Source organism: Delphinapterus leucas, chromosome 6 (genome assembly GCF_059928025.1).
Source record: "Delphinapterus leucas isolate spDelLeu-1000000601 "Yukka" chromosome 6, BTC_Dleu_Yukka2, whole genome shotgun sequence".
Taxonomy (NCBI): Eukaryota; Metazoa; Chordata; class Mammalia; order Artiodactyla; family Monodontidae; genus Delphinapterus; species Delphinapterus leucas.
This window is the reverse complement of record NC_143134.1, coordinates 101,181,688-101,209,563: the sequence shown is the minus strand read 5'-3', so window position 1 is coordinate 101,209,563 and position 27,876 is coordinate 101,181,688. Positions and strand designations below refer to the sequence as shown.

The window sequence follows — 27,876 nt, the reverse complement described above, 5'->3', positions numbered from 1 at the left end:
TCGTCACCGAGGCTTCTCCTCAGTTAACCCGACCGCATTGGCCAAACTTCAGCAAGAAGCAACATTACATTGTCTGCTTTGAAAAGACCAGGTGTGACTTTTCCCCGAAGCAGGATGAGGTTGGCGAGGATTGCTGAAGCTGAGTGTGACATACCAAACTGCTGATTTGCTAAAGTAGTTGGGGGAAGTGCTCCTTTCAACCCCCGACATGAGTGAAAGCCGCAGTTCTGAAGTTGATGGGAGGCCAGAGTCCATGTTACTGGAGGTTATGTTTGCTAATCTTCTCGGTGGTCATTTATTAAATGGCTATGGAATATTTATTCCCCTCTGTCAGAGCACTTGGCCCAGAAAGGCAGGCTAGTTCACTGAGATTTTCTACTGTGCCCCGATCCAAAGATTCAGCCTGATTTCTTGTCAACTGGAAATTTGGACTCACATAATCTGCCTTTTCCTCCAAGGATCCACAGGATGTTTGCATGATTGCCTTTGCAACCCAGGTGACCTGTCCCCTACAAAAGTACTGATGAGAAGAGGGAGGCAGGTGGGCCTAGGGGACCGTGTTTTGTACGATTCTGCTCAACCATCTACAGCCAGTTGAATCAGGGCTGGGCATTAACCTCAGAGCTGCCAGTTTCACAGGCTGGCCAGTGACCTATGACTTGGCACAAAAGAATGTCCTCCAACCAGAGTTCCTCTTTCTCGACTGGAAGCAGGGAGACTCTGACACTAGAAATTGCAGGTGGGGGATGAGAAGGCAGGAGCCTAGTGGCTTAGGCAGAGACTGGTTTTTGCACAAATGGGGTAGAGCCTTGGAATCTGCTTTTAAAATCCCTCAGGCGATTGAAACACACTGATAACCATTTTGTTTTAATTCCATATGTACTTAGTCACCTCCAAGAGGACGCTTCTACCTCACCTTACACCTTCCATTTGCAGCTTTAACATAGGATACAGCCAGTATTTTGCTCTTGTTGGTAGTACTTCAGTGTAAGGCTTTCTATTTAATATTTCTTGAGAAGAGATTGCTAGTAGTGGGATTCCTAGTCTAAGAGATACTTATCTTTATGGTTCTTGCTACATAGTACCCTCCAATGGGTTGTGTGAATTTACAGCATCATTGGATAACTGGGTATGTCAGTTTCACCACAGCCTTTGCCAGCATTGGGAATAACACCATGTTGCATTTCCCTCCTGATTCTCCATATTTTTTCAGTAAGAAAGTGCCTCAAGTCTGCTTTCATTTGCATTATCTTTGACTGTAATTACGATAATCGTTAAGATAAGGTTTCCCATCGGTGTGTTTACTGTGTTTCCTCTTCACCATTTCCAAAAGTAATGCCCCCTTCTCCTGCTACTAAACCTTTCCCCCAATATTTTCAAAAACACGACATAGCATTCAACATTTCCAGTGGCAGCATCGTAAAACCCCACCGGTCAGAAGAGCAGCCTTTTGCCACGTTAGTTAAACCTCTACTGGAGTGTTGTACTGGAGTGTTGTCCAGCAGTGTTCTGCACACAATGACTGACACATGCGCTTATCAAGGAGCTGTAACCCTCTGGTAATGTGGCCACGCTGTTCAGTGGTCCTATAAAGATAAGACAACTGGATTAAACAAAATTAAACCAATTCCATAACTGCAGGACTGCTTAGAACCTGCAACACTCCTTTAACGAATGCTTGGTGAACGTGTAAAGAGGAACATGCATGAGGTACATTTCCCAAATCTATTTTGCCTGCCATAGAATCCTTGTACGCTGAAGCATACTGACCAATGGTGTCCCGAAGAGGGTACTTTGAGAAACCCTCTCTGGCCCAGAGGTCACGCCCACAGTGTGTGGACAGAAGCTGGAAAAATTCTGGCATCTCTCAGTGACTCCATGTCAGACACTGATACACAGTGACAAAATACACACCTATCTCAAGAAATACTTTAAATAATATATTTGAAAAGTCAACAAGGATGTCAGGAAGATATTTTGTGGTGTGAAAAGGAAAGCTACAACGTGGCATGTGGAAAAGGATCCCATTTTTATTTAGAAAAAAAGGTATGTCTTACTGATTACTTCTTGTCCCCTCCAATCCCCACCACCACTAGAATATGTTTCCAACAACAAAAATGTCCAATCACACAGACCATTCTAAGTTTGTTTAAAACTTTAGGGTGTGGTTATATTGATAGACTATTGTGTTTGCTGATTGCACTGTCCTGTTTTATGCTTTATATTTTATTTTAAGATGTGTTTATATTATATCAATATTTTTTTGTTTTACCAGCAGAATGCTGTTTACTTAATAATAAAGTTATTATAACAAATGCTGGAGAGGGTGTGGAGAAAAGGGAACCCTCCTACACTGTTGGAGGGAATGTAAGATGGTGCAGCCACTATGGAGAACAGTATGGAGGTTCCTCAAAAAACTAAAAATAGAGTTGCCAACTGACCCTGCAATCCCACTCCTGGGCACATATCCAGACAAAACTATAATTCAAAAAGATACATGCACCCTTATGTTCATAGCAGCATTATTTACAATAGCCGGGGCATGGAAACAACTTAATGTCCATCAACAGATGAATGGATAAAGAAAGATGTGGTACATATATACAATGGAATATTACTCAGCCATAAAAAGGAATGGAATAATGCCATTTGCAGCAACATGGATGGACCTAGAGATTATCATACTAAGTGAAGTAAGCCATAAAAGAAAGACAAATACCATATGATATCACTTATATGTAGAATCTAAAATATGACAGAAATGAACTTATCTATGAAACAGAAACAGACTTACAGACATAGAGAACAGACATTTGGTTGCCAAGGGGGAATGGAAGTGGGGGAGGGATGGATTGGGAGTTCGGGATTAGCAGATACAAACTAGTATTTATAGAATGGATAAATAACAAGGTCCTACTGTAAAGCACAGGAAACTATATTCAATATCCTGTGATAAACCATAATGGAAAGACTATTAAAAAAATGTATATATATGTAAAACGGAATCACTTTTCTGTACAGCAGAAACTAACACTAGTTGAAATTAAATCAGCTATATTTCAATAAAAAATAATAGTTATTAAATAAACTCTATTAAACTTTTAAAAAGTTATTACTAAATTAAATTTATTATGAAACTTGTTTCTATTACATATTGTCTGAGAAGAATGTTTTCACAAAGAGTGTGTGTTCGTTTTATAACCAAAGGGAAAAATAAAGCTATTTTTATTTGGGGGTAAAAAGAGGCAATAGCAAAAATAACATTTGAGCATCTACTGTGCCCAGGCACAGCAATTATCTGATATCATTTAATCCTTCCAATTATTATGCCCATTTACACATAAGGGAACTGAGGCACAAAGCAGTTAACTGACTTGCCCAAGATCATACTGTATGTGGTGGAGCAGGGTTTTTTTTAAATTGTGATAAAATATATAAAACATAAAATTTATCATTTTCACCATTTTTAAGTGAAAACATTATGTTTTCAAAGTTTACTCATGTTATAGTGTGTATCAGTACTTCATTTCTTTTTATAGCCGAATAATATTTATTGTATGGATATACTACATTTTGTTTATCCATTCATCTGTTGATGAACATTTGTCTTGTTTCCTTTTAGCGAATGTGAATAATGCTACTATAAACATTAGTATACAAGCATCTGTTTGAATCCCTGCTTTCAATTAGTTTGGGTATGTAGACCTATGAGTGGAGTTGCTGGAACATAAAGTAATTCAATGCTTAAATTTTGAGGAATCATCAAGCTATATTTCATATCTGCACCATTTCCCATTACCTACCAGCAATGCACAAAGTTTCCATATCCTCATCAACATATATTTTCTGTTTTGTCTTGTTTTATAATAGCAATCCTATAAGTGTGAAGTGGTATCTCATTGTGGTTCTGATTTGAATTTCCTTAATGATTAGTGATGTTAAACATCTTGCCACGTGTTTACTGGCCATCTGTATATCTTCTTGGTAGAAATGTCTTTTCAAAGCCTTTGCCTATTTTTGAATTGGGTTGTTTTGTTGTCATCGTTGAATTTCAGGTGTCCTTTATATATTCTGGTTACTACTCCCTTATCAGACACATGATTTGTAAATATTTTCTCCCAATCTGTGGGTTGTCTTTTCACTCTCTTAATAGTGTCCTTCGATGCACAAAATTTTTCATTTTGATGAAGTCCAATTTATCTATTTGTTTTCTTTTTTGGCTTGTGCTCTTGGTGTCATAGCCAAGAAATCACTGCCAAATCCAGTATCATGAAGACTTTGTCCTATGTTTTCTTCTAGGAGATGTCAAATGACAAAAATAATACAATTTCGTAGTGAATTTGATGTCCTTTAGTAAAAGGAAAACAATCAATGGACGCGAGTACAGTGCCTTCAGGCAGTGGGACACACTACCTGAGAAATTTGGGGCAAAAGCAAGTTGTTTTCTTTTTTTTCTTTATTTTTTATCTTTGGCTGTGTTGGGTCTTCATTGCTGCACACGGGCTTTCCGTAGTTGATGTGAGTGGGAGCTACTCTTCATTGCGGTGCGCGGGCTTCTCCTCGTGGTGGCTTCTCTTGTTGCAGAGCATGGGCTCTAGGCACACAGGCTTCAGTAGTTGTGGCTTGTGGGCTCCAGAGTTGTGGCTCGCGGGCTCTAGAGGGCAGGCTAAGTAGTTGTGGCACACAGGCTTCATTGCTCCGTGGCATGTAGGATCTTCCTGGACCAGGGCTCGAACCCGTGTCCCCTGCATTGGGAGGTGGATTCTTTTTTTTTTGCGGTACGCGGGCCTCTCACTGTTGTGGCCTCTCCCGTTGCGGAGCACAGGCTCCGGACGCGCAGGCTCAGTGGCCATGGCTCACGGGCCCAGCCTCTCCGCGGCATGTGGGATCTTCCCGGACCGGGGCACGAACCTGTGTCCCCTGCATTGGCAGGCAGACTCTCAACCACTGTGCCACCAGGGAAGTCCCAAGAGCGAGTTTTATAGAGTATCGACAGAGGCAACTCGGAAACAGGACATGATTGGCTGGGAGGTCAGGAAGTTTCTTACGAGGCCTGCAGGTCCTATTCTCTAGGTAACATAGCTAAACAAAGCTGAGTTGGAAGATTGTGATTGGTATATGTGAAGTTTCCTTGACAGAGAGGCATTTCCCATAAGTGTAGGCTGGCTTGGGTTTAGATTTGTGATGTAGGCCAGGCCCCTGAGGAGGCCATCATTTTGTGGGTCCTGATATACCAACTACCTTTATCAGAGTTTTATACTTTGGTTTTTACGTTTAGGTCTTTTGCCCATTTGGAGTTAATGTTCGTATATGGTGTAACATTAAGGGTCCGGGTCCAAGTTCACTCTCTTGCATGAGAATATCCAGTTTTCCCAGCACCATTTATTGAAAACACTGTCCTTTCTTACTTGAATGGTCTTGGCACCCTTGTTGAAGCAGAGTTTGGAATCCCACTCTGTTGGACTTTATGTGTTACACTTTTTTGTAGTGGAGTGTGTGCCCCAGTTTTCTCTAAAGCAGTCTCTGTCTCTCAGACCCAGAAGGACTGTCACAGGCCAGGCCTAGAGAGCTCCTGACATGCCTCCCAGGTAGGGTGAGAAGACTTCAGACATCGCCCAAGGCTGCTCCCTGAGGCTGCCGCGACAGCTGACCCAGCCTGGCTCAGGGACTGCCCAGACCAGTTTGCAGGGTTTCCATTCACTGGGAGCTGGTTCCCTGGCCACAGTGGTGGCGTTTTTTTCTTTCTCTCTTTCTGGCTGTATTTCTTCTCAAATTCCCTCTCTCTCCCTCTCCCTCTCCCTCTCCCTCTCCCTCTCTTTCTCTCTCTTCTCTCTTCCCTCTCAGTCCCTGCATGGTCCCTGCCAACCCCCAGGCCAAAGGCCCTGGGCCCCCAACTTCACTTCCACACCCATGCCCAAGGCTGGGGGCCCCTTTCCTGCCCTGGGCCCCCTGCCAAACCAGCCAGGCTCTGACCCAGAAGTTTCTATTTTTTTAATGGACATAAAATTATCAATAATTACATGCCCAGAAATGCTAACAATAACAATTCATATTTATTGGGTACTTCCCAGACATAGTTGACATACTGTGTCATTTATTCCTCACAACAGACCTGTGAGGCCAATACTATTATCATGTCCCATTAACAGATGAGAACTAAGGTGTGAGGGCTCAAATTCTGTGCCCAAGGTCACTCAGCAAGTAAGTGGCACAGCCAGGATTCAAACAGCACCTCCCAAAAATGCTTCTGAGCTGGACTGTCTGATGCCCACTCTTGGTTGGTGACCATGGCCATTTAATGAACATCTATGTGTGCCAGCCATTGTGGGGTGTGTGTGTGTGTGTGTGTGTGTGTGTGTGTGTGTATAAGAGAGAGCAGTGGTGGGGGAGAGAGAGAGAAAGAAAAAGAGACTATTCTCAGGACATGAAGCCCCAGAGAAGAAATGACCTTCCTAAGGCCAAGGGATGGTAGGCAGGGGTAGAATTAGGTCTCAAAGTTAGTTTTCAAACTCCAGACTTTCTTGTAACCAATGGCCATTGGCCCTCTTACCGAGGTAGGGGAGCAGATTAGGGACAGAAAGCCAACAACTGAGGTAACTTATGAAAGTTCTTGAACACTTACCAGGACCCCTCACTGGGACCCCACCCCCTTCCTCAGGCCTGGCTCTGTTCTCTGGCTCTGTCTTCCCAGCACCTCCTGGCTGGACTCACTGATACTGCTTTTCTAGCAGGCTCAGGCCTGGCCCCATTCTGAAGAAATTCCACCAGCCAGGCCTGCACGGGGCAGGGGATGAAGAGGTAAACAAGACATGTTTCCACCTTCAAGGAATTATCAGTCTGGGAGGGAAGGGGACTCATTAGCCAGAGACCTAGGAGTCAATCCCCCGACACCTGCTTCTTTTGCCCTACAGCATACCCATCGCCACATCGTACTGGGTTTACCTCCTTCTTGCCTCTCAGTTCTGTCCACTTTCTCCTCTCTAATCCAAGCGGTCATGATCTGCAAATGCTAGCTCTTAGCAGAGGGAGATGTGTGTGCACATGGCATTGTAAGACGACAGGAAAGGGAACCCACCAGATCTATCTAGAGAGGGTCAGAAAGGGCTTTACTGAGGGGGCGACCTGGGTTCTGAAGGGTGAATAAGAGTTTGCAGGTGGGAAGGTGGGAAAACCTATTTGAGGGGCATCAGATTCCAGTATAAAATCTTTTTTTCAAAAATTTTTATTAGAGTATAGTTAATTTACAATGTTGTGTTAGTTTCTGCTGTACAGCAAAGTGTATCAGTTATACATATACCTATATCCACTCTTTTTTAGATTATTTTCCCCCGTATAGGTCATTACAGAGTATTGAGAAGAGTTCCCTGTGCTACACAGTAGGTTCTTTGCGCATAAAGTCTTGAAGGGCCCCTTAGGGTGTCTGAAGAATGGCAATAATTTAGAATTCATGATGGGGTGGTGAAGTGACAGTGGGGCTGCATCAGCGGGCAGGGCAGATTAAGCCTTTTCCCTGTAGACCACGAGGAACCACGGAAAGACAAAGTCTCCAAGGGGGAGGTGGGGGAGGGCGCTCTGGTTGAAACTATGTTGTCTCCCCAGCAAATAAACATAGGCTGGCTAAAGATTTCTACGTGGAGTTTGTCCAGATATGAAATATAGATAGCCCTGGGCCCATGTCCAGGCTCCTGGAACTCTGTCATTTTCACCACTGTCCCTTGTCTTCAGCCCTGCTGAAAGATTATAAATAGGGGAATGACTCAGCCCATTTCCTTTTCAGAATGGTCACTCTGGGGGCTGAGTAAGGGGTGGATTGGAGAGGGAGAGACTGCAGGGGACGCTGCGCAATGGCCTGGGGGATCAGGTAGTGGCGGTGGAAATTTGGGGATGGGGGTATAGATGTTGAGGAATGAGGGAGAATGAGGTAAGTTTCTAGCTTAGATGGATTGGCAGAGAAAGGCCTTACCCAGCTCCCCACACAAGGAAAGTCTCCTTGCCACTTCTTCTCTGCTCTCCACCTTAAGAAGATGGAACACTGATCTGATTGGTCAAATTCCACGGTGATGGTGAGGTCAGGTTTACTTGTGCGTGGTGGGGTCACTGAGCATCAAAAAAAGACACACAGGAGGGTGACTCTCTTCCCTTCATCCATACCTGAGTACACTCGCCTTTGCTTCTCTAGGCAGCAAAGGAGGAAACGCGCCCAAAACAAACAAGGGCTGGGGGAGAGGGAAAGGTCTTCTTTCAGCCTGGGCCCTGGGCTCCACCCCAGCTTTATCAGAGAGCCCTGGGCACTGGGCAGGTCCAGAAAAACAAAGCACACCTTGTATCTCCCGCCGTTGCCCTTGGTGCCTGTTTCCCTTGGGGATCTCTGGGCCAGAGAGGGGAGTGGCTGGCAGTCTTCACGTCCTCAAAACCCCTGCCTTTATTCTAACAGCTCAGTCCAGAGGGAGGAAAGGGCTAGGGGAGGGGGAGATGAAGGGATGAAAGAGAGGGTGGAGTCTTGAAGGTCAGAAACTGGCTCTAGGGAGTAAAGAGGAAGGGGGTGGGGGTGGGGGTGGGGGTGGGGCCCTCCCAGTGAGTCATTGAGGGTGGGAACTGTGGGCAAGGGCCAGGTTTCAGTCTGGAGAGCACGCCGAGGGAGGGACAGAGGCCCAGCCAAGCAGCCATGGGATCAGGGGCTCCAATCCCAGTGCGGCGGCTGGGCTGCGTACCAGCTACTCGCCGCAGGCGAGTCCCACACTTCTCCAGGCCCCAGGTTCCTCGGCTACGAACTGGGGGCAAAAAAAAAAATGTCATGAAGAACCTAGGGGTAAGACAGGAATAAAGACACAGACCTACTAGAGAATGGACTTGAGGATATGGGGAGGGGGAAGGGTAAGCTGGGACAAAACGAGAGAGTGGCATGGACATATATACACTACCAAACGTAAAGTAGATAGCTAGTGGGAAGCAGCCACATAGCACAGGGAGATCAGCTCAGTGCTTTGTGACCACCTAGAGGGGTGGGATAGGGAGGGTGGGAGGGAGGGAGACGCAAGAGGGAGGAGATATGGGAACATATGTATATGTATAAGTGATTCACTTTGTTATACAGCAGAAACTAAGACACCACTGTAAAGCAATTATACTCCAATAAAGATGTAAAATAAAATAAAATAAAATAAAATGAGGAAAGAACACCTCACGGCCAGGGTTGTCTGGCAGAGTCATTAAATGCGGTCACACCTGTGACAGCGCTTAATAAACCATAAACCTCTGCGTGGCATAAAGACGTGTCATTCTTCTCACCCTTCCCTTGGGAATAAAAAGCAGGGTGCCTCTGATAAACATCTGGCCTGAAAACATCTGGCGATTCTCAGCTCCACCCAGCTTCTCTCCAATCAGCCTTCCCTCCAGCTTCAAAACAATGCCATTTATTCCTTCCCCCCAAACACTCTCTATATGTTTGTTCTCTGATCCTTAGCCCTTTGGTCTTTCCCTCCCCACGGGCTTCTTCCTTTTTTTCTACTAATATGTATTGGTCTCCCCGGTATTAAAATAAGAGCTATACCCCCCCCACACTTCTGCTTGGTCCTCTTGCCCCTTCTAGCGACTACCCTACCCCCTCCTTCTCCCAGACTTATACTTTTACAGGCTTTTGCAGTTTATAAAGTTTTTTTTCCTTTTTTTGCACCCATTATCTGTTTTGTCATATCATTAAGGTCAGAATAAAACTTTGAGGTTAATAGTACTCGCCCAGTTTTGAAGATGAGAAAGTGAGTATCAGACTAGGGTCCAGCAGAATCCTAGCTCTCTCTTTGATACCTCACTGCCTCCCTTTGATGCTAAGCTTTTTAAATGAGAGGCCTGGATCTGCCATCTCCATTTCCCTGCCTCCAACTTCTCGTAACCCCATATAATCCATTCACTGCTTCAACCGCTGGACCGCTGGACTCTCTTCAAGGTCACCAGGGCCAATAGCTCCTCGCCAGCTGGTCCACTTCAGAGGCCCCTCACAGATCTTACTCCTCTTAAACCTTCACTGGCATGCATCTGATCCTACCCACTGCCTTCTCTTTCTTCAAATTCTCTCTTTCCTTGGCTTGAACTAGAGCTTGACATCCACCACAGAGAAGGAGGTGATGGAGAGAGTTCCTTTTGTGTCTGTGGTTCCTGTAACTTGGTTGTGTGATGTTAACCCAGGTGCGTCATGGAACCGTCACTTTGGAAATCTGCCTCCACAGGGTGCTCTGAGCTGTGGCAGGATTTCAAAAGTCCATCCCACCAGCAGCAGCTCAGTTGCCAAGGGCTTTCCCCGAAAGAACAAGTTACCTTGGTTTTGACCAACTTGGCAGAAGATGGGTTTTTGATTTGATGGCAAATAGGCTCAGAGCTGTCATATCTTATGACTTGGCTGGGCCTGGGAAGGTTAATGTCAGAAGTCTGGGACAGAGAAAAAGGGTCACTACTTGGACCTAGACTCTCCCAATAAGAGTGGAACAGGGACCGGGGAGACAAACCCAGCTGTAGGTGATGGGGTAGGGGTGATATCTAGTTCTGCATCGTCCAATATGGTAACCACTAATCAGATTTATATTTAAATTAAAATGAGGACTTTCCTGGTGGCACAGTGGTTAAGAATCCATTTGCTAATGCAGGGGACACGGGTTCGATCCTTGGTCCGGGAAGATCCCACATGCCGCAGAGCAACTAAGCCCATGCGCCACAACTACTGAGCTTATGCTCTAGAGCCCGCAAGCCACAACTCCTGAGCCCGCGATCCACAATTACTAAAGCCCACGTGCCTAGAGCCTGTGCTCTGCAACAAGAGAAGCCACTGCAATGAGAAGCCTGCACACTGCAACAAAGTGTTGCCCCCGCTCACCATAACTAGAGAAAGCCCCCATGCAGCAACGAAGACCCAACGCAGCCAAAAATAAAAAATTAAATAAATAAGTAAATAAATTAAAATGAAATAAAATTAAATATTTAATACCTTAATCTTACTAGCCTCCTTGCAAGTGTTCAATAGTCACATGTGGCTAGTGGTTGCCATATTAGACAGCACAGATGTAGAACGTTTCCATCATTGCAGAAAGTTCTGTTGGACAGCACTGATTTTGGACCATTGGATACAGAACCAAAGGTAAGCAGTTGGCTAAGAGAGAGTAAGAGATAGGTGAGCACATCAAGCATGTCAGGTAAGAGGGGGCTACACCTTGGGCTTCCCTGGTGGCGCAGTGGTTGAGAGTCCGCCTGCCGATGCAGGGGACACGGGTTCGTGCCCCGGTCCGGGAGGATCCCACGTGCCGCGGAGCGGCTGGGCCCGTGAACCATGGCCACTGAGCCTGCGCGTCCGGAGCCTGTGCTCCGCAACGGGAGAGGCCCGCGTACTGCAAAGAAAATAAAAAAGAGGGGGCTACACCTAAGCTGAAGGCAGGGAGGCAGCAAGGTGGGCAGACACTATAGAAATGCCCCCCTTTCCTTCTCTGTGGTCATCGGCAGCATGAATGTTAGGGCTATCGCATCAGAGCCACGTGTGTTTCCCCAAAGCGGGATGCACATCTTTCAGGGAAGAAATGGGTCCTCAGATAGGATACACATGCTAAGGTGGGCATCAGCGAAGTGGGGGACACCCCTCTTTCTCTCCAGATGTTGATCTCTGTGTCTAGACACGGGGCTGGGTTAGTAGATGTTTGGAATGGAGACCTAGGGATTAGATGTTGAGGGAGTCAGAAATTTGGGACCCAGTTGCAGTTGCCAAAAAGTCACTTTTGTCACTGCCACTTCTGAATCTAAAAGTTTAGATGACTTATTAACTCTTCATTTATTTCTGTAAATTCAGTGATGAGAATTGCTTTGCTAATGATTTGCTTAGAGATGAGTCCTTTAAAGAATGAACAAAGTGAGTCCCTATTCAAAATAATTCTTATGCTCTGTGTTCAGGAAAGAGAACAAGTGAAGCCAGCGAAAGATCTGGGACCTGGAAAATCTTTATTCTAATCTGATTCACTCCTTAAACTGTAAATTCCAAGGGGTAGCTTCAGGCATGGCTGAAGCAGCAGGCTTAACACTGCTGGTTCCCAACAATTTCAACAAGAGTTCCAAGGCTGACCTTCATTGGCCTGACATGGGTTACTGCCCAGTTTTGAACCAATAACAGGTCACTGACAAATGTAATGCTCTGATTAGCCAGCTCTGATCATGTGCCATAACTGAGGCAGGAGGTGGGGTCAGCTTCACCTAGATCACTAGGCCTCTGAGTGGAGGTGAAGTAATTCTGCAAAGCAACCCAAACTCTGTAACCCAGAGAAGGAAAACGGATGCTAGGCTGGCCATAGTTGCCCACTACACAGTCTTTAATCAATGATAGCTATTATTATTGTAAAACCATAGCAGAAAGGTTAAGCCGACATTTACTAAACACTTGGAAGTGTAGGGAAGGCTTTGTGGGACATCGGTAAGGTCTCAATAAATGTTTATGGAAGGAAAAATGTATGAAAAAACAGAAGCATACATTCAAATGTAATCTTGTTCTATGGGAAAAGAAAAGGCATCGGAGGGAATGAGGGTGCAATTTGACTGAGTCTAGGAAACAAGCCAGGAGACAAAGGATAGGGATAAATGGCACATTTCTGAGAGGAGCTCCTTAGAGACAGGGCTAAGGGCTGTTTAATTAACATGTAAAACTGCTCTGGAGGAAGGGCGTATATAAGGAACTCTCAGGGGTTTACTGATGACAGAACTCTGGGAGTAGGGATGGGAGGGAAGACGGGAAGTTCTCATGAACCTGAGGAGGTGGGTAAAGAAGTGGTGGCTGAGCTTTAAGGAGGGGAAGGCAAGAAGTGACTCTAGGGGTCAGCTTCTAACTACTGCCCATGAAGTTGAGGAACTCAAGCTACTGCTCATGGCCAAGGAAAGGACCTGGAATTTAGTGTAGATGGTTTCTTGAGAACTTCAGCTCAAGACAGTTCCTGTTTCTAGACAGGAACACAGGTGAAACACTAAATAATCGTTTGAGGACCAAGAGGCCCGTTAAAGAATGATGTGTTGGCACACAGGATACATGCACAGTTCTGGCCCATTTTCATTGAACATAGAGGAGGTCTGAGAAACGGCAATTAAAATTTCTGAAGGGCTGGTACAGAGCTTGGATAACAGGGACAGGAAATTTTTAGGGTCCAAAAGGCAAAGATTAAGACAGAGCAATCACTGAAATATGTAACACTGAGCAGACGAAATGCAAACTTACTCATCAAATGTGGAAATTCTGGGGAGGAAACTTGGGTGACATGAAATTTAATCAAAGGAAGGCCTGAGCCTCTGTTTTTCCTCTGTGTGGTGGAGAAAATAGTGCTTAAATCACTATTGTGATGAGGACTGAATGAGATCAGTTAGGTGACGGTGCCTGGCACAGAGGAGGTGCAGGTAAAATTAAAGCAATCTGGAGTCCCCATGGGATTCTCAGTGACATGGTATTGTCGGCAGCACATGGGAGCTCGAGTCAGGAGACATGAGTGTGAGTCTGGGCTCCAATCCAGTCTTCATTTTCTCCATCTCTAAAAGGCAAAAGCAATACCTACCCCACGGGGCTATTACGACAATGAAATGTGATCCTGCATTCATTCAATGAGTGTTTATTGAACGCAGACTACTTGCCAGACGGCAGGCTAGGTGCTGGGTGGGGATACAATGATGAATAAGGAAAAGTCTTGTCTTCATGGAGCTCAGCATTTAGCAGGAGGGAAGGACAGAGGATAATTGCAAATTGAATGACACTTACTTTGAGAGGGATGGCACTATGACAGTGCCAAGAGGCTTTGAAAACGGTAGTGCACCAAACTAATATGATTTACCACTGCACTTGTATGCATTTCCTATCACTGCTGGAATAAATCACCACAAACTTAGTGGTTTAAAACAACACAAGGGGACTTCCCTGGTGGCACAGTGGTTGAGAGTCTGCCTGCCGATGCAGGGGACGCGGGTTCGTGCCCCGGTCCGGGAAGATCCCACATGCCGCGGAGTGGCTGGGCCCATGAGCCACAGCCGCTGAGCCTGTGCGTCTGGAGCCCGTGCTCTGCAACGGGAGAGGCCACAACAGTGAGAGGCCTGCGTACCGCAAAAAAAAAAAAAAAAAACCACAAATGTATTATCTTACAATTCTGGAGCTCAGAAGTCAGAGATGGATTTTACAGTCTGTGTTAAAAACAAAGGCTACGTTCCTTCTGGAATATCTAGGGAATAACCTGTTCTTTGCCTTTTCCAGCTTCTAGTAGCTGCCTGCATTCCTTGGCTCCTGAATGCATCACTCTGACTTCTGCTGCCATTGTCACATCACCTTCTCTGTCTCTGACCCTCCTGCCTCCTTCTTATAAGGACCCTTGTGATTATATTGGTCCCACCTAGATGATAACCCAGGATAATCTCCCCACCTCAAACTCCTTAATTCAGTCACATCTGCAAGGTCCCTTATGCCATGTTCGGGAACATATTCACAGGTTCTGGGGATTGAGATGTGGACATCTTTGGGGGGCCATTATTCAGTCTACCACAGCACTCCTGGGCTATATAGTGTGAAATGGGCTACCCTTAGAAACCAGTAAGCACACTGGGCTACCTTTGAACACCAGCTTGCTGATGGTATTCTATTAAGTCAAGTCTTGAGGGAGGGGAGCAGAGTGGGTATTGGAAGGCTGATTGCAGGTGCCCCCTCAGAATACACTGTCACCCGGTAGATCCCTGTAGAGTTATAAAGGAAACACTAGGCAACAAGTGAAGGTACTGGCTGCTGCCATTCAGGAGCTCTGAGGCCTCGGGCAAGGATATTACTTCTCTAAGAAGTCCCAAACTCCACCTAAGTCAATGGGGACAAATAGAACTACCTGGAAGGGTTGGAGTGAGGATACTGAAAATATCATCCATGAAATCACCTAAGACAGTGCCTGATCCTCAGTAAATGGCGATTTTGGAATGCCTCCTGAATTCACCCCTCCCTTTCTCTTTCCCCTTTGCTGTGGCCACTGCCTCCGTCCAGGACTCTCAGAAACCATCATCGCTTGCCAATCATGTCACATGCCTCAGCTTGGCCGTAGTTAGGAGCAACAGCTTTAAATCCCAGCAAACGAGCCCCTATTAACCATGAAATCTGGAGCAAGTCTCTTAAGCTCTCTAAGCTTCAATTTCCTCCTCCGTACAATGGGGATAAAACCGACTATGGAACCAGGCTGTGCTGAGGATTTAGTGAGATGATGAATGGGAAGGGCTTAGCATAGTGTCAGGCACACACACACACACAAATCAGTGTTATTCTTCTCAAGAGGCCTGACCTCCTTTCAGCCACACTGAAACCCACTTCTCCCTGAACCAGGCCTCGAACATGTATACCTGAGGGGCACCGTTTATAAACCCTTCCCTCCGCCTCCGATATTCTGTGTGTCCTATACTATCCTCCTCATGCCTCAGTTCTACTCTGCTTCTCAGTAACTTGTGCAAGCTTTACTGGCCTTCTCAGTTATGGCTATTTATGCAGGCCTCTGCCTCGATCCTGGACACGAATTCCCTGAGGAAAGGTGTTCTTCTGTGTAGTCGGTTGGAAAAGTACACCCCTCCTTGCCTGGCCTCAATTTCCTTATTTGGAATGAGCCCATTGGACTGTGACGGCAGAAAGCGCCCTTCCAGCTCTGAGATCTTAAACTGACAGAACTTTAAGTAGCAGGGACCTGGTAGATTACCTAGTTCACCCCTATCCTTTTCCAGAAGGGGAAAGTGAGGGCCTGGTAGGGCCTTCGCTTAATGCGCGTCTCTCTCGGGCCTCCCAGGCAAGGCTCCCCCGAGGGCATGCAGCGCGTTTTCCTAACTAGGCAAGGGGAGACTCTCCGGCGTCTTCAGGGCTCGCGGCGCCGGAAACACGTGTGTGCTCACCTACGTGTACACACGTGAGCACACCTACAGCAGCAGGGTGCGCTCGGGCCGGCAGGGGGCAGCACAGACCCGGTTTGCAAATACCCGGCGCAGCCCCGAGGGAGGAGGGCGTGCTGCAGTCCCGGCGGTGGTAGCGGCGGTGGCGGCGGAGGCGGCGGCTGTAGGTGCAGCCTCCCAGGTGGGAGGCGGGGGCTGCGGGCGCAGGAAAAGGCGCCTGGGGAGCGGGCGCTCGGCTGGGCCTCCTCGGGCCTGGGCGCGGCGAGTGGGAGCGAGCGCGCCAGGAGCACGCAGGCGCCCTGCTCCGGCTGGCCCTCGGCCGGCGCGCGGCGCGGGAGCAGCCCGCAGCCCGCCCCCGCGCCCCCCGCGTCCCCCCAGTCCTCGGGCCGCCCGCGGCCGGCAGTCGGGAGCGGCCCCTTGGCGGCGAGCGCAGGCCGCCGGCCCTGCAGGGCGCGTGGCGGCGGAGGCGGCGGCGGGACGGCTCCTGAGCCGCCCCGAGCGCGCCCTCCCGCCCGCGGCCACTCGCAGCCGGCGCTGGCCGGGCCGGCGCGCCCCGCAGGCAGCCGAAGCGCGGCCTCGTCCTCGGCGGGAGCGAGCCTCGATCCGCAGCCGGCGGGAGGCGGCGCGGGCGGCCGCCTGCACTGACGGCGTCGCCGGGCGCTCCTGGGCGGCGGCGCAGCGGCGGCGGCGCAGGGGGCGGAGGCAGGGGACGCCCCCAGCCAGGATGCTGCGGTTCCTGCGCCGGACCTTTGGCCGCCGCTCCATGCAGCGCTACGCGCGGGGCGCGGCGGGGCGCGGGACCGCCGGCCTGGGGGACGAGCGCGACGGGGGTCCGCGGGGGGGCCCGGCCGCCGCCGCCGCCGTGTCCACGCTGCCCGCCGCGCCCGGGGGCAGTGTGTTCCCGGCCGGCGGCGGGCCCCTGCTCGTGGGCTGCGCGGCCGTGCACATCTCCGCCGCCGGGGCCTCCAAGGCCACCCTCTACTGCCGCGTCTTCCTGCTCGACGGGACCGAAGTGAGCGTGGACCTGCCGGTGAGTGACGGGGCCGGTCCGGGACACTGGCACCCCGCGGCCCTTGGGGCAGCTCCCTTCCCCCGATGCTTCCCTCTGGGGCGCTCCCCTTGTACCTCTCCGGGATCCCCTCCCCCTTCTGCAAGCCCTCCTAGTCTGGTTCCCTCTCGGGCCACCCCGTCCTGCTCTCTTCCGGGGCCCCATCCCTGCCCCGCGCCCCCGAGTCCCAAGTCCCCGCCCCCTGGCGCGGGTGACTGGTGTTCCCCTTCTATCCCCCAGGTTCCTGCATCGGCCTTCTCGGTGCTGGATTATTGGTTAGAAAATCTCAAAGCAATGCGGGGCTGCCATGGGGTGGCCCGCTTGCCCCGACAAACTCGCCACCAGGCCTTGGTGGGACGGCAAGGCGGAGAATCCCCCTCGCCTGCTGGCCGGCAGGTGCCCCAAGTTTGGGAGCGAGTCGGGGGACCACTTCTGCTCTCTTCTGTTCCCATCTCGGTGTACCACCCCGCCCCACCCCCCCACCCGGTCCCATCCTAAAGAGCCCCTCTGGCTCGCTGCCTCACAGGCGGCCGGGCGACTTGGGAGCTAACTCTAGAATGGATCCTCGCGGACCAGGCCAACTTTGCACCGGCAGAGCCCCTGCTGGGGCGCTGGGAGTCGGCCCCGGGGTGCTCCCGGGCCTGGGGCGCCGGACTTTCCCCGGGGTCTGTGCGTGGAGCCGCGGAGGCACTCCAGGGCAGCTGCGCCGCGGCCTGAGCCCCGGCCACCCGCCCACAGGTGGTTGCACCCCGCCGCCTCCGGCAGAGAGCTAGGCTGGCGCTGCTGTCCCCGCCTGGGCGTCTGGCTACCAATGTGTCTTTCTAGCCGAAGGGGCCAGATCTGATCAAATCAAATCCGCACATTAGTGGGGCGCCTGCTGTGCACCCGGCGCTGCGGCAGACGGTGCCTTTGGGAATCTTTGGGTGTGACCGAGGACACAGCCACGATTGAGCTTTAGATGAATGTTACAGAGCATCTCGAGGGTTTCAAGGGAAAAAAATAACATACCGGGACTTCGAAGGAAAGCATTTAGGCCTCCTCGGGTGGGGGAAATTGGACGTCATGAGAGAACTGGGAATATTGTAAGGGTTTTAGATGGGAAAATGAGAGCCTGCCTGGCTTGGGGTTTAACGTTTCCTTGTGTAGGTTTAATTTTGAGACAGTATCAGTTTACGGCGATTTTATTTTTATGGTTCCTGGTGCTCTCCGTAGGATATCATTTTGTTACAATACCCTTTGGGGGCCTTTTTATTCATGGACAAGGAGCCAACATTCCAGTGCTTAGAGCAGTTGTCTTTACAGTAGTATTAAAATGTTACTGCTTCCCCAAGACGGGTCTCTCCAGCTTTTATTCAGCTGGGAGAGGAGGCCTGAAGGGGCCGGGAGGGGCGGTCGGGGGGCAGCCAGTGGTGAGGTGAGTGTGTTGCTTCTGGAGCAGGCAGCTGGTGTGTGGAGAGGATGTGGCGTGTTCTGCATCTCGGATCTGGGAAAGGAATGCTCTGGTTTGGAACTTTGACAACGCTCATTGCTGATGGTTTTCTTGTCTGTTCCCCGGGGATGATTGGTTTATAAAATGTAATGCTTCTGTCAGGTTTGTGCGACAGGCTTAAGCTGTGTTTCTGGGATGAAAAATGCAAACCCAGTAAGATGCATGCGTAGTGAATAGACCCAAACAGGTACCCAAATGAACAGGTTGGGACGGGAATGCTGACTTAACTACAGCTGGTGGAACCCAGGCCCAGTGTGAGGGGAGGGGGATTTTGCATCCTAAGAGGTTTCTTCACTTTATTAAAGGCTACTTGACAAAAGAATTCACCAGGTTTTCTTATAATGGCAGATTTTTTGATGCTTTAAGATGTTATTTAGTGAACTCCCAATTTTATTTATACAGACACGCATATGTATATATACCCCGTCCAAAGGCAAATCCAGAGCAAATGCTGGCTTTTGTCATGTGAGCCCTTGCCTGGGGAGGAAAGATGGAGAAGAATAAACAGTGAGCACGGCTCATCGATTTAAAGATTTATTAGGCATTAGAACTGCATCGCACAGTCTCCTGTGCTCATCTTCCCAGATCCGAGTCTTAGTTCCTGTATTTAATTCTCAGAGTTACAAGGTGAGCTCCAGGCGGCCAGCTCCCCATGAATCTGTAGCATGCGTGTGCCTTCTCAGCCCATTTCACCAAGCTCACTTTTTATGCTGTCCTTTTTGGCATTTAGTCCCACTGGTCATTATTCTCGTCTCCTGCGTTCCTGGATTTTTACCGCTTCCTGGGCCCCAGGGTTGCTTTGCTGCATGGCGCACAGGATTTACCTTTGACCGCCATCTCCCTAAGCTGGATTGTCTGTCTCCAGTCACTCGCACGGGCACAAAGCACACTTGCCATGCTAACGATAACTCTTTTGTAATTAAAACCCTCTGGTAGTGGTAGCGTCAAGAATTCGTCGCTCAGTATACTAACAGTGGTTATGCATTGTCATAAGCCGCTTTATTCGCTCTAGTCAGGATGCCTATGTTCCAGAATTGCCTCGAACACAACACCCTCACTGTGATCGTGCTGGGGCACCTCGGATTTCAGTTGTCACCATTTATTGGGCATCTCTGTGTGCCAAATGCTGGGCTGTGGACCCAAAGGTAAATGAGAGGTGGCCTTGAGGCTCTTGGGAAACACGTGTAGTAGAGCGTCTTTTTATTGTTAAGTGATGCTGAGTGATAATGACAGGTTCACCGGACAGGGTGCTGGTGGATGAATTGGGGGGACTTCCCAGAGACTTTGACACTTGAGGCTCTAGGATGTCAAATCCAGTGTCCCTTGTGCATTCAAAAAAAAATTTTTGTTTTAATTTATTTTTTGGCCACACTGAGCGGCTTGTAGGATCTTAGTTCCCTGACCAGGGATCGAACCCGGGTTTGAACCCGGGTCCACGGCAGTGAAAGCCCGAGTCTTAACCATTGGACCACCAGGGAATTCCCCATTTTTAGATTACCTGTTGTGTCAGGGCCACTTCTGGGTCAAGCCACGACCCAGCTGTTATATATAACAAAGGAGGAAGCAAATGACAGGGCCTGGGGCCCCTCCCCCAGGTGGTGGCCATGTCCCCTGACATGCCTGAGTGTTCTTAACCTTTGCTGTGGATAGTCAGGATCTTTTTTTAAAAAAAGTCCATTGGTAATGTGCAGTCCGGAGTGGGCTTGCTGTCCAAACCCAGCTTCCACCCTACAGACCAGAGTGCCACCCTGAGCCACTCCTCTTCAGAAACCCTGGCGCTGCCTTGGAAGGTGCCTCCGTGTCCGTAGCCCAGCCCTGCCCTGCCCTCAGGTGTGGTCAGGTCAGAGCAGGCAGGACTCCCTCGGCCTGCCTGAGACTCTCCCCTTCTATTAATGCAGCTGAAGATCCCATCATTGTGCTTGGCAGCGGTACCCGCTGTTGACTCATATTAGTTCTCTGTTGACTAAAGCCCTGGCATCGCTTTTGCTCGCGCGGCTGTTGCTCAGCCCCGTCGCCCCCCTCCCCTGCATGCACAGTCTTCCAGCAGCCCTGTGTGGAAAGCTGGGAGGGCGTGTGGCTGGCTGGCTAGCACCCCCCGCCCCCATGCCTTGGAGGGCGCGGCCCTTTGGCCGGTATTGCATTTGCTGCAGCTGCTTTCGCTGTCCCTGGAGCTCCGCAGTGACTTGTATGGTACAGGGCAAGCACGGAGAGTTTCAGGGCAGGAAGATGCATGTTTGAGTCTTGGCAGCTGGGCTGTGCAGCCCTGGGCTCCTTGAATCTCGATTTTCTGGTCTTTAAAATGGGATGATTACGTGACAAAAAGGGTCTGAAAAGCCTCAGGAAACAGCAGGGTGCTGAAGGGTTGCTGGTAGGTTGTAATCTTACACACATCTCAGTGCCTCCTCTTTGGCCTGTGAAAAGTGATTGGGAAGTTTTCTAGAAATGAACATTAAAGAAAAAAAAAACAAAGGCTGGGAATTCCCTGGTGGTCCAGTGGTTAGGACTCCGTGTTTTTACTGCCAAGGGCCCCGGTTCGATCTCTGGTCGGGGAGCTAAGATCCCACAACATGTGCGGTGTGCCACCCCCCCCCAAAAAAAAGCAGTGCCAGGAAGCCTAAACAGAGCCCAGTGCCGTTTGGCGGGGCTGGGGGTGGGGCTTGATTGAATGTGGGGGGACTGAGTAGTGGACTCTACCTTGGAGGGCAGGGGTATCTTCACCCTCAGTGGTGGGAAGAAATGGGGAACTACATAAGGCCCTAGGAAATAGAAGGCAGCTTCTCATTTCCATCCTCTCCCAGGGTTCTGGCTGCCATGGACACCCTGCCTTATCCCAGACCTCTGGGTGGCTTGCTTTTTCCTGCTCCTGAGGGAAGGTATTGGCTCAAGGTGGCCCTCCAGGGCTTACCCTGCCCCCATCTCCAACCCCACCCCCCAGACCGTGAATGAGACCATGGGGAGCTTTGGATAACTGTGTGCGTCATGGGGTTGTGTATTTTTTAAAAAAAAATACCTTTGTTTTAAAAGGAGGGCTGCTGGCGAAGGAGGGGAGTGGGCAAGAGAGGTGGGTGGTGAACATCCTTCCCAAGTGGGATGGAGATGCGATCTCTAACTCTGGTTCCCCACTTGCTGGATTGTTGGTGTTAATATGCAGGGAGGGGGAGTCTGCCAGCCTCTCCAGTGCCAGTAACATGACCCTGCGCTGGGCCAGGACTGAACAAATATTAACTTGCTGAGCACTTTCACGTGCATAATCTCATTGAATTCTGTCGCTAGTGCACTGTTGTGGATGAAGGTACAGGTCTGTTTAATTCTGAAATAGCAAAAGGTTGGGGGCGCGGGCATGGGGAGGTAGAACTTTCCCTTACATTCTTGCATAGGGACTTAGAAAAAAATCCACTCCTTCACCACAGAAATCCTCCGCCCACAGTTTGTCCTCAAAACACGTGTCCCGTCCTTCTCCGCTGCCTGACTCCTGTTGCCAGCCTCCTCCACGGTGCCTGGAGCGTTTCTCCTGCAGGAATCTGGTTTTTTGCACTTGGGTTTCCTCCTCGGGCCCGTGGCAGCTGCCTGCGGGCAGGGTCAGCTGCTGATTCATTTTGGTGTTTCTCTGCAGGTTGGCATGTGCTTTCCTCCCCCACTTGCATTTCACAGGAGAACATGTTGGCAGCAGAAAGATCAGAAAATATAGAGAAGCAAGGGAAGTTAAAAAGATCTAAAATCTCATCAGAGATAATAACCACTTTTAAAATTGTGGTGTGTGTGTCCATCTGTACTTTTCTCTTTGTTTTTAGATATGAATGTTATTTTAAGTGACGACTTTATATGGGTTGGTGAAAGTAAAGTCTCTTTCCCCACCCCTTCAGCACAAATGAATCGGGACCTAGACCCCAAGTTTGTGTCTCTTTAGGGTGGGACCCTTTTCCCCCCCTTTACAGTCCCTGGGACCTTAGCTGGGGTGGGGAGCCCCCTGTGGCCGTCTGAGCTGTGTGCCACCTACTGCCTGCCTAAGAAGAGGGCTCCCCATCCTTGGAGCCCTTCCCCACCAATCACCTCTGCTCTCTGGCAGGTTAATGTCCTGTTGATGGGGCCACGAAGTCCCCTTGCATCTGAGGGCTTGTGTTCTGAACACCTGCTTTGGGGTGGTGACCACTCTCGCCTGCCCAGGGATGCCCAGGCTCTCTTACCAGCTGGGGCTGATCTGGCAGAGGCAGGTGGGTGATCTCGCAGCATCCCAGGTGTGCCCCCTCTGCCCTAGGGCCCCTTCATCTCCTTCTGCAGCCTCTTTGGCTTCTCTCTGCAGCTGGATGTATCTCACTAGTCCCACTTGATTTTAATTTCTGGTTTATTTTTGTTTTCGAAAATGTTTTTGTTTGCCCACTTGTTTTCTTCAGTCAGCATAGACTTGTTGAGCACTTACCCTGCATGAAGCGTTCGGGAGGGGTACAGGAGGGATGAGAGAGTCCCAGTCTAGAAGGGGAGACAGTGTAAATATACTAGATAACTCGGAACCCCACATGAGGTAGTACGGGCGTGAGCGATTGAACTGTGGAGTGGATTTGGGGAAGGTTTGATGCCCAAAGTGACATCGAGTTGTCCCGAAGGTTGCCTGGGAGTTCAGCTGTTAGATTTGGTCAGAGGCGTTGGGGCAGGTGCAGACGCATGGAGGATGGGAGCCAGAAAACCCCACTTGCTGGACTTGGGGCTCCTTGGGGTCGGGGAGGATTATGAGCTCCAGCTATGTCCCTGAGTCTTGAAGGAGTAAGTGAGGAACCTGTGAAGCACAGGGGAGGGTCTCAGGCTAGTAAGAGCCAGGGGCCACTGTGTGTCAGTCCTGTGCTAATTGCCTAAGTGACTGTTTTGTTGGACCCTCACAGAACCTCTTTTGGTGGTTACTGTTGTTAGCCCTGATTTGTGAGGGGGAGAATCAGGGCTTAGCAGGCTGGATAAGAAACTTGCCCGTGTCACACAGCAAAGGCAGACTCTAGTTTCGAGCTCAGATAGTCTGCCGGGAGAAGGTTTGTGTCCTCTGACCCAGGACTGGGCATGCGAGGGGTGGGAGCGGTGGGGTTCTGAGCCTGCCCCAGAGGCCCCAAGGTGGGTGGGGACCCTGAGCCTCAGAAGGGTGTCCTCCTTTCCAGGCCACTTGGGGTTTCCAGACATCGGATTCACATCTGTACTCATTCAGTGAGTGTAGTTTTGCCCAGAGTGCCTTCTGGTTGGAGGCCCATAGTTCTTCAACGCTGAGGTTGGAAGTAGGCTACATTTTTTAAAAGTGTTTAATAGAACAACACTAAAATTATCACAAAGAAAAGCATTTTACATATTCCCATCCTGCTGCATAGCAACTGGTTGGTTTCGCTGCTCCCTTCAATCTTTGTGCTTTTGCATACGTGTTTATAAACATGGTGTGCATCCTTGTGTATCCTTTTTTAATTGTTTAAAATTTTCTTCCTCCTATCCGAGCCTTCCAGACATACTTCTCACCCAGTTTGGTGCCCTCTTGTGCTTATTCTGGACTACTTAAATTAGCCCCTCATTGTGTGTGTGTGTGTGTGTGTGTGTAGTAATACCTGTCTCTACCTGTCTCTTGGGGTTGAAGGTTGATATGCAAAGCACCTGATATCTTACCTGTTAGGCATGCCTACTCCCTCAGGCTCGCAGAGTCTGTGTTACTTCTCTTAATTGCCACCATCCGGGAAGATGTTACTATCTCCTTTACTCACGGTCTCAGGGAGCAGTTGGTCCTGGGCCAGCTATAAGTGTGGTGAATTGAATCTAGGTTTCCTGACTCGTCCTCCAGTGCTCTTCCCCCAGCCCATGCGGTGCACACCTGGCCTTCCTGTTTGAAAGGTATGCCCCTTGGAACTCCTGGGGAAGGTCAGAATCCTTTGTAATTTGATGGGTCAGAATTTCATGCCACCAACCGCCCTGTCTTTCCTGAAACTTTTTGCTTTTCAGCATCTCTGGCATTTGGGTTCTGTCTACCACTTCTCAGCAATTTCTGCAGGTTCTTTTCCCCAAAGTCATAGTTGGCTGAGTGCCCAGAACTTCCTTCTTGAAGTTGAGACCTGGAGGGTGACCTCCCCAGGGCCCTGTGCCACCGGTGGCATCATCCGGAGCATCTTTGATTCCCAGCACTGAGCCTGGTCCCAGGGCTGGAACTGCCCAGACAGCTGCCTGCCTGGCTGGGAGGACGTGGACTGGCAGGCTCCCCGGGCGCCTGCGGGGTCGGCATCCCTCGGCTCCGTGGTGTCTCTTCCATGCCCGTTTCCCGTCTAGATGCTGTTGTTATCCGTGTCCTACCTCACGTGTGCTCAGGGGCGTTGAGGTGGGCCCGATGGCACCTCTCCTTTATCCTACCGGTTTGCTTGCTCAGCTGCCCCTTCCCTGAGTTACGGATTTTTAAAAATTGTGGTAATACGTAAGTAGCATAAAACTTACCATTTTAACCATTTTTAGGTGTGCAGTTCAGTGGCATTGAGTACATTGACACTGTCGTGCAACCATCACCACTGTCCATCTCCAGAATGTTTTCAACATCCCAAATTAAAACTCAGTGCCCACTAAACACAGAGTCCCCATTCCTCTTTCCCCGTAGCCCCTGGTAACCTCTAGTCTGCTTTCTGTCCCTATGAATTTGACTACTCTTAGTACCTCCTATGAGTGGAATCATACAGTACTTGTTTCTTTGTGTCTGGCTTCTTTCACTTATAGCATAATGTCTTCAAGGTCCATCCATGTCGTAACATGTATCAGAATTTCCTTCCTTTATAAGGCTGAATAGTATTCCGATGTATGGATATGCCACATTTTGTTGACCCATTCATCCAAGTTTCAGACTTTGCTGCACATCCGGGCCTTGCCCGTTCACCAGTGGCACTGCCGTCAGAGGCTTGGATGTCCCCAGCCCTCTCCTTGGGGGTTTTGTTCTTGGCATTCTGGCATCCGCTCACCTGGGACTCATTTTATTTTATTTATTTTGGCTGTGCCAGGCCTTAGTTGCAGCGCTCGGGATCTTCGTTGCAGCGTGCGACTCTTAGTTGCGGCATGCGTGCAGGATCTAGTTTCCCGACCAGGGATCGAACCTGGGCCCCTTGCATTGGGAACGCAGAGTCTTAGCCGCTGGACCGCCAGGGAAGTCCCTGGACTTATCCTCCCAGTTGTCTGGTCTTTTGTCTGAGGTGCTCAGTGTTGGCAAGTCCTCTGTCCAGTCATTCTTTACATCTTTTAATGATGAAATACAAATACAAAAGAGCGTCTGTAACATGACTAGTTTTAAAGAAGAATAATACGGTGAACATCCGGGTACCCACCACCCAGCTTAAGAACAAAGAGCATCACCAGTGCTGTTAATGGCCCCCCCATGCTCCTCCCCAATGACCTTTCCCTCCCTCCTGCTCTCCTGAAGCTTGTCTCTCATCCCTTTTTTGATGAGTTTGCCTCATATGTGTGTTTCCCTAAATGATTATTGTTAGTCCTGCATGTTAGCGAACTTTATAGTAAATGGATTTTTCACTCAATACTGTGTCTGTGAGAGATTCATCCATATTGATGAGGTAACTGTAGTTCTTGCTGCGCTGCATGAATATACCGGAATATAGTTATCCTTTGTCGGTGGACATTTGGGATGTTTTCAGTTTGGAGCTGTTAGGAAAAAAATGCTGCTTTGAACCTTCTGGAATTGGTCTTCCTGGTGCACATATGCTAGCAAGCGTCTCTCCTGGGTATGTACCAGTGGCTGGGAGGGTGGCGGGCAGGGCCTTTTAAGATCATGCGAAATTGTTTTCTCCAGAGTCCCAGCAGCACATAAAAGCGTCTGCTAACCCGTTCTTCAGCCCTTGGCATTGGACAGCTTTTCTGTTTGTCTCGTGGGAGTTAGTGGGAACTCACTGTGGTCTTCAGTTTTCCGCAGTTGTTCATGGGGTGGAGTATCTTTGCTTGTGTTATGAACCATGAACGTATCTCCTCCTGGTATGCCTTGTTCTATGATGTTTGCCTGTTTTTTAGTTGCGTTGTATTTTTCTTGTCGCATTCAGCTCACCGCCTGCTGGCTTTGATGAGATTGTCTCCTATACCCACTTCCTCTTCTGAGGTCACCTCAGTGGAACAAAGGAGAACACCTCTCTGTAAGTCCCCCTTGCGGGCCTTTCCTCACTAAGCAGGAATTAACGTTTTGTTTTCCATTTCGCTGTGAATGAGCTGAAGTCTGTTGCTGCTGGTGGCTTTTGGTGAGCAGTTGCAGGATCTATGGTATTCATTCAATTCTGCCTACTTTTTTCCCCCAGTTTTTATTAATTGAAATTTTAAATGCAGTCAAAAGCACAGAGAACCCCAAGTACCCATCATATAATGAACATAATCTGAGTACCCATTGTTAAGCTTCATCTTTTATTTAATGTGGCCCCTCTCTTTTCATCTATATCTTCACCTCTGTTACTTCCCAATTCTTTTAAAACAAATTCCAAAACAAAGTCCCAATTTTCTAAAAGATAAGGGCTGTGTTTTTTTAAATAGTCACAATAATATTAAAACACCTAGAGAGGGCAGACAGCAGAAGCAAGAAGAAGTACAGTCCTGCAGCCTGTGGAACAAAAACCACATTCACAGAAAGATAGACAAGATGAAAAGGCAGAGAGCTCTGTACCAGATGAAGGAACAAGATAAAACCCCAGAAAAACAACTGAATGAAGTGGAGATAGGCCACCTTCCAGAAAAAGAATTCAGAATAATGAGAGTGAAGATGATCCAGGACCTCGGAAAAAGAATGGAGGCAAAGATGGAGAAGATGCAAGAAATGTTTAACAAAGACCTAGAAGGATTAAAGAACAAACAAACAGAGATGAACAATACAATAACTGAAATGAAAACTACACTAGAAGGAATCAATAGCAGAATAACTGAGGCAGAAGAACAGATAAGTGACCTGGAAGACAGAATGGTGGAATTCACTGCTGTGTAACAGGATAAAGATAAAAGAATGAAAAGAAATGAAGACAGCCTAAGAGACCTCTAGGACAACATTAAATGCAGCAACATTCACATTATAGGGGTCCCAGAAGGAGAAGAGAGAGAGAAAGGACCAGAGAAAATATTTGAAGAGATAATAGTCGAAAACTTCCCTAACATGGGAAAGGAAATAGCCACCCAAGTCCAGGAAGCACAGCAAGTCCCATACGGGATAAATCCAAGGAGAAACACGCCAAGACACATAGTAATCAAATTGGCAAAAATTAAAGACAAAGAAAAATTATTGAAAGCAGCAAGGGAAAAACGACAAATAACATACAAGGGAACTCCCATAAGGTTAACAGCTGATTTCTCAGCAGAAACTCTACAAGCCAGAAGGGAGTGGCATGATATACTTAAAGTGATGAAAGGGAAGAACCTACAACCAGGATTACTCTACCTGGCAAGGATCTCATTCAGATTCGATGGAGAA

The 27,876-nt window shown here is 48.8% G+C and overlaps 1 protein-coding gene across 10 annotated transcripts in view; it reads left to right on the top strand.

Annotated features, from left to right (window-relative positions):
• Positions 1–16,036: 16,036 nt before the first annotated feature.
• The window catches only part of EPB41L4B (erythrocyte membrane protein band 4.1 like 4B), a 145,934-nt gene continuing 134,094 nt past the window's right edge, over positions 16,037–27,876 (top strand). For 5 of the 10 annotated variants that reach the window (XR_016393610.1, XM_022579103.2, XM_022579102.2 and 2 more), the window contains exon 1: positions 16,040–16,930. Coding sequence is in view for 8 of the 10 variants with exons in the window: in XM_022579103.2 (XP_022434811.1) it covers positions 16,625–16,930 (306 nt within the window). In the remaining 2 variants the exon portion in view is untranslated. The other 5 variants (XM_089913567.1, XM_089913568.1, XM_022579104.2 and 2 more) reach the window with 5 other exon arrangements.